We start from the raw sequence: 6,382 nt of genomic DNA, 5'->3' as shown, positions 1-6,382 counted from the left end.
GGTCGTGGAACCGTTACTGGCCACGAAGGTACGAAATGCGACACCGTTCTGCGATCTTCGTCGCGCGCACTGAGGTACAAATTTAACGATAAATTTAACCAAGTTCCACCAAGGATACAGATATCTGCCGCATCAGGTTACGCATCTACCGCTGCGTATGGCATCTAGTATGCGTCGTTTGACGATCAATGGCGTAGGTGCGAACAACGCACTCGTTGCACCTATGCGCTCCGACGAGTCGTTTCGCCGAACTCACCATCGTCGAACGGCAACGACCAATTCGGGAATAATTTGTTTCGTTACGCGCGACAGAGCGCAACGGACGCACACGTCGCGTCGCATCCAACCCCGTGCAATTTTGTAACGAATCACGCTCGGATGAATATCGCGCCGCGATATCACAGTGATCTTGCAGTAGTTGCACAAAATCGGTAAAATGCGCAATAACCAATACACGACATCGCGCCAGTGTCGAGTCGAAACTTCGGAAGCTATCGTCATCTAGTCGAATCTACAATCGATACACATCTCGCGATCGGACGATTGATAGTGGAAAACGTACAACAATCTCGACAGATCGTACGTCACGCGATCCTCCTCGCGAACAAAATCGTCATCGTCGCTCTCGCTCGACAATAACGACTCTTCGTTCTCGGCATAGTCACCGAGATCGTCATTGTTGTTGACATTCGTCTTTATCTGGATGAATTGGCGAGAAGTCAGGGATAGCGTTGATCACTGTGATCGTCGCAGCAGTATTCCTCGCCGTCGTTCGTCGCGATGTTCGCGATCGCGTTCATAACGTGATTCGCTAACGACACGGCGCGTGGAAAAGACCGTAAATGACAACGCGCGTTGACGAAGGTCTTCACCGTACGTTGAAGCAAATCGAACACGTAGCAACGCGCAAAATACGGATATTTTCTCATGCGAAATCGCTGTCGTGTAATCGCGCCTCTCGTTTCATCGACCTCCGGCAACATGATCGTTACAAAACGAACCATCGCCGAGCGTTCGACAGCAACGCGCGAACTCCGTTCGAACTAAATGACTCGACGCCACGAACGGAGCGTGCTCCTCCGAGAGGAATAGAAACGCGGTATCGAACAAACGCAAACTCGTTACGAACGGTCGTTTCTGGATGGTTTCTCACGTTTCTGATCGTGAACCAGTCGCGGATCAACGGCGATACGCGAAACAGCGAACGAGCAACGCTCTCCCACCAATCGACACTAGACAGTCGATTGATCTAAGAGTTGTTTTTTCCGTGAGATAACATCGCTATTTATGTGGCTGAAAAAATACGAACGACTATGTTATGGATAAGACATGAAATGAACGCTACGCGTGGTGCGATCGAGCGCAAACGCCGCGATTGCGTTTGTTGTGTACCACTAGATTTCATTAGCGTTCACGCTCCGCGTGAAGCATCTGGCGCATTTGTTGCGCGATGGATAATAGGGATTAAGAAACTCACATTTCATCCACGCGCATATATGTATTTACTATTGATCAACGATACAATTTACATCGTAGGTGCATCGCGCTCCGCGAACTTCTCACGCAACCTGTAAACGTTAACAACGATCATTTCTTCGCTTCGTTTCTTGCCTTAGCATCTTTTTTTATTATAAAAAACGCGAATGCGCGCTTCGTATCGTACGCGTAGTGTTTAACAAATTCCGACAAAACTCTGCGAACACGTTACTCGTACCGCGCTACTCGTACCACGCACGGTCATCCTCATCCTACAATGGTCGCAAATTCAGCGATCACGTGCGACCAATATTCGGTGTCTAGTGTCATCCAGCGACCCTCGTTCCCCTTGAAACGCATTCGCATCCGCGCGAGGACGTTCGAACGGATGTCGCCGCGTGTAACGTATAGTTACACACGGCGACGAAACCGATAGCCCTTCGGCGTCGGGCGAGCATCGGTTGCGCACTGAGGAGCGCTGCGATGGACGCTGGTACTTTTACACTTCCCCCCCCCCCCACTTTGTACCTGTAGCGATCGGCGATTTAGATCACGCGCTGCAGGGATTTCTCATTCGGTCAGGTCGATCGATCGGATGCAAATTCAGCGTCGAGCTGAACAGGGAACAGTTCGCGGCGTTGAACTTTGCGCGAGATCAGTTGAGATACAACGAGTACACGATGACGCCCACGAGGTACGTTCGGTTCGGCGGCAGGTTCGGCGAGGTACGTACGGTGTACGTTGTAACGTCTCGTCTTTCCTAAGAGCGACGATAACGGTTGTCCTCTGTTTTATTTTAGGCCTACCTGCATTCACCGGCAATAGCCAGGGGCGCCGAGGACAATATCGAAAGAGAGAGATATTCCAATATTATCTGCTTGTTTGGAGTTTGGAACAAGATGGTTATTCATTCAATAATATGGTAGGCTAAATGTGCTGGATATATATATATATATTTGTAGATTATATAAAAGCAACGGTCATACATAATATTCCTGAATAGAGATAGGTAAATACGTGTGAAAGATATATGTCGTTTGAATAATAGCTTCCAATTCTAATGGTTAGATCTATTGCTCAAAAAGGGTGATACATTAGCAATGTAATAAGCCTTGTCCGCTTCGTTTTCTTGGTCAGAAAGGGTAATAGCTTCTATATCTGATTGTTCTCCAAAGGAACGAGGTCTAATATTTGTGGTATTTTGGGTGTGCGCGTATGAGTAGTATGTTGACAAATGGAGGCTAGCTTGGCTGGTTGTGTCCGTAAATGAAACCTGCCCTAATTCTGAGGTCGAAATATCGCCCGTTGTATTTTGGTTACATAAGGTCATCACATCCGAAATAGACCTATCGTATACATGTTTGAATGATTCTTTTAATTGTTCGTTTTCTATTTCCTTCGTTGAGCTTGCTGGTTCTGTCGCGTGATCTGATTTTAGTTGTTTGTTTTGTTCCTCTATCCATGCTCTAGTACGAGCTATTTTAACTAAGTTTCGCCTACGTACGGCGACTCCACTACGCTTTGGCATTTATTGGAGGGTTTGTTATCTTATTTCGAATATATTATTATTTTGTGTTACAGAGGGTGATCCAGGTGCATTAATTTACTCACTGTTGGAGGATTGGATACAGGTGCAGTTAGGTTGGTGCAGTCGCGTTGGAACAGTACCAGGTTGTTGGAGCTCTACCCCTTTGGAGCTACCAGGAAAGTCTGTGGAGAGAATGGAGCTCAATTATTAGAGCTGCCAGAAGGATTCTTAAAATTTAAATTCGTTCTAGAGCATCAACATGCGTGCAAAGCGGCTTGACTAGGAGCTCAACGATGCATGGAGCTGCCTGATTATGGCTCGACAATGCATGGTGCTACCAGATCCGATTTGTATGGAATGCAAGGGGAATGTTATCCTGAAGGGAGTTTCTGATAGATAAGTTGCGAGGAAACCGGGAGCTCGACAACGCTGGGAGCTGCCTGGTTAATAAGGATACTTTAGAGCAAATAAATGAAAATGGGTCCCTACTGCGTTACATGTCGTGTGCAATTAGGCAGAGTATATAAAAGCGTGATATATATATATTCAATAAATTATTTATGCTTTAAAAAGTTCCACCTTTCAGAGGTCAGCCAAACTAACCAATGACTTTGTCGCAATTGTCTGTTGTTTCAGCCCCTTGTACAAGGGAACGAGAAAATATTTTAAATCTATGATGCGTATAGAGTAACTTACTTTTAACAACGTGGCGCCCGAAGGGGCGGTTAGCGAGAATAAATGAAGGACTCTTAAGTGGCGCGAGACTGTTTGTCAACTTTGGGATCTTCAAGAGTGACCGTCTGATTCGGCTGTCGGGGACTGACTGACTCTCTGGCTTCTGTATTCTCAACTCGTCAGGTCGGGGATATAGGTGTGGAGGGGAAAAGGCTCTGGTAGGGATATCCGCTTATGGGAGGATAGTAGAAAGAGAGAGAGAGTCGTTCGGAGATGATCTCATGCATGAGTTATCGTGAATACTTCCGTTGTTATCTTTGTCCTTTACGTATTCTCTTACATATATTTTTTTTACGCAGCGCATTCTTACAAATATCGATTAAGTGTTCTTGGAATAACAGATTAGATAACGTTTATCGGACGTGTTATGTTGTGGCGTTTATGTATTCGTGGTTTGCATTATTTCTTTTGGTTGAGACATGTCATTTTCGTTAGCGATTAATGTTTGAATGCGGCCATGGGGTTCGAAAAGGCTCGAAACGGTTTCTAAGATAGCCGAGGAGAAATACATTCGAGTTATGGACCTATAGTCGCATGGAGTTCCTAAATATGGGGAAACTGGGAAGGGCTTGTTGACGTGATTTTATATAAGTTATCCATTATGCTCCTTTTCTCAGTGTTCTCAGTGTTCTCAGTGTTCGTTTTTTCGGGAAAGTAAGTGTAATACTATTAGTTTTATTGCCGTTGCGCGTCACATGGCGTCGAGATAATCCATGGTTAATAATGTAATTTTTAGGGGAACGAAATAATGTTTGGTGATTTTGTTAGCAAGAGGGATCATTGGTATCTCGAGGTGTTGTTACTTCAAAGACGAATACAGTGATATGCATTATGTTGGGTTTCTGGCTTGTAATAAATTTATTATATTTTTTGCAATTAATTATTATTAGCTGTTGATGTACTTCTTTTATGTGTTTTCTATCCGTTGTGTGAAACAGAATATTATGCGGGTAGCGTGATTTTTCGCGCTCTATTGGTTAAGCTGTTATTCATTTGTTAATTAGTGTATGTGTAATTTCGAACTGTTGATGAAATGTTAGAGGATTTTGTGTTCTGGAAAAGTTGTTTTATAATATTAAAGGAATTTTGTGGGCTTATTATAATGAGCATCTGTTATTTGTTATAATTGTTATAAACAATAACCTCAAATTTTAAATAATAACTAAAACGTTATTTCTCTTCCTTTATGACTACACTCTGATGTCTTTATGGTAAGGTGGATCCGCGGTGATTTGATTGTTATTTGTCTGATTGTTTAAATTAACAAATTAAAATATTGCAGCTACCTAATTTTCGAGTTCGGGGGTACCATATTAAGAGTTCCCGCTGTAATTTTATCGATAGTGAAAATTCAAAATTTGTTTGCAAAATTATTTTGTTTATTTATAATTTCGTCATTTTCATGCTCCAGGGATGATATCAATATTGTTCCTGAAGTTTTTAAGACCAAAGAAAAATAATTTTCCTTATTTTGGACTGATTTTGAAATTCTAATTTTCAGTGATATTTTTATGTAATATGGAGCGTTAGAGTGTGTGATTTGTTAATATCGTTGTTTTTATTGCGTACCTTTACTTGGGTATTACTTTATTGAAATTTTGTCCAATTCTGAATCCTATTTTATATAGGGATATGCTTGATAGGGCGGTGATTCTAGGTTTATGCTACGTTCATGCCTGTTGTCCAATCCTAGGTGCTAGTTCCATGCGGGGATATTTGCTCGGCGTTAGTGCATATAGGTGGTAGTAGTTATCTGAGGGAGGGTGTTTAGCTATTTCGAGGTTGGTTACTTGTCGGTTTCCATTTTGTGTGCTCATAAGTCAGCTGTCAGTTGCGAATGATCAGTCGTGTATGTAAGAAAGAAAGAGGAGAAAATATGTATCCCTTCCGTCAACGTTTTCCTCGGCGAAGGTACTTCCGACCGGTGCCGGCGATAATAGTAAGTATATGTCAGGGTGTTGCATGCATGGATGTAAGCTCAATTGGATGCACATTAGGATATTTGGTTATACTACTAAGGTATGTTACTACAGTGCTTCTGCAATGGGGATGTGACCTTGAAGACAAATATTCAGATTCCTGGTCTGCTGTCTATCCGCGAAATGACGGAGGTGCGTTGGAAAAGGAGATGGAGGAGGAGAGAGGCAGCCGACTTTTGGCTATATGGTGGTTTGGATATGAGCCCTGACCCTGATGCCTACGGTCTTAAAAATTTGTTCGGGTAAATAAACCTTATCCCGATTAGAAAAACACATTTTTAATTGGTAAGTATTTTGTTCGTTACAGGGAGCGAGCATAATGCCAAGATCGACACCTATAGGCGTTATGCGTTAATATTGTAATGCCTGTACAAGGATTTTTATACAGTATAATTATTTTCAATTAAATTTGCGTTACTACTTGTTATACTCCCTCCTTTCTTCCTCCCTTTTCTAAAATTTTTCCTATTTTCTCTAGGGTTATTAGATAGTATTTGAAAGCAAAGTATTAGTAAGAAAGAGGTGAGTAAAAGGTGTTAGTTATTTACGGTGAGGAGATATGAATAAAGATCTCTGCTTGGATTAGTCATGGTATAGGAATGCACGGTTTATCTTATCGAGGAGATAGCGAGAAAGGTGGTGGAGTAGTCCGTGGCTTGCGTTA

At 42.7% G+C, this 6,382-nt stretch overlaps 1 protein-coding gene across 1 annotated transcript; it reads left to right on the top strand.

Annotated features, from left to right (window-relative positions):
* The first annotated feature begins 5,560 nt into the window (after window positions 1–5,560).
* Window positions 5,561–6,090, top strand: LOC112588872 (uncharacterized). Its single transcript, XM_025300064.1, has 3 exons — window positions 5,561–5,678; window positions 5,773–5,960; window positions 6,026–6,090. Exons 1-3 carry the CDS (start codon window positions 5,577–5,579, stop codon window positions 6,036–6,038), a joined length of 303 nt encoding a protein of 100 aa, XP_025155849.1. The 5' UTR covers window positions 5,561–5,576; the 3' UTR covers window positions 6,039–6,090.
* Window positions 6,091–6,382: the final 292 nt, after the last annotated feature.

This window comes from Harpegnathos saltator, unplaced genomic scaffold (assembly GCF_003227715.2).
Source record: "Harpegnathos saltator strain DR-91 unplaced genomic scaffold, Hsal_v8.6 scaffold327, whole genome shotgun sequence".
NCBI lineage: Eukaryota > Metazoa > Arthropoda > Insecta > Hymenoptera > Formicidae > Harpegnathos > Harpegnathos saltator.
The sequence above is the reverse complement of the archived record's forward strand: the minus strand, read 5'-3'. Positions and strand labels throughout refer to the sequence as shown.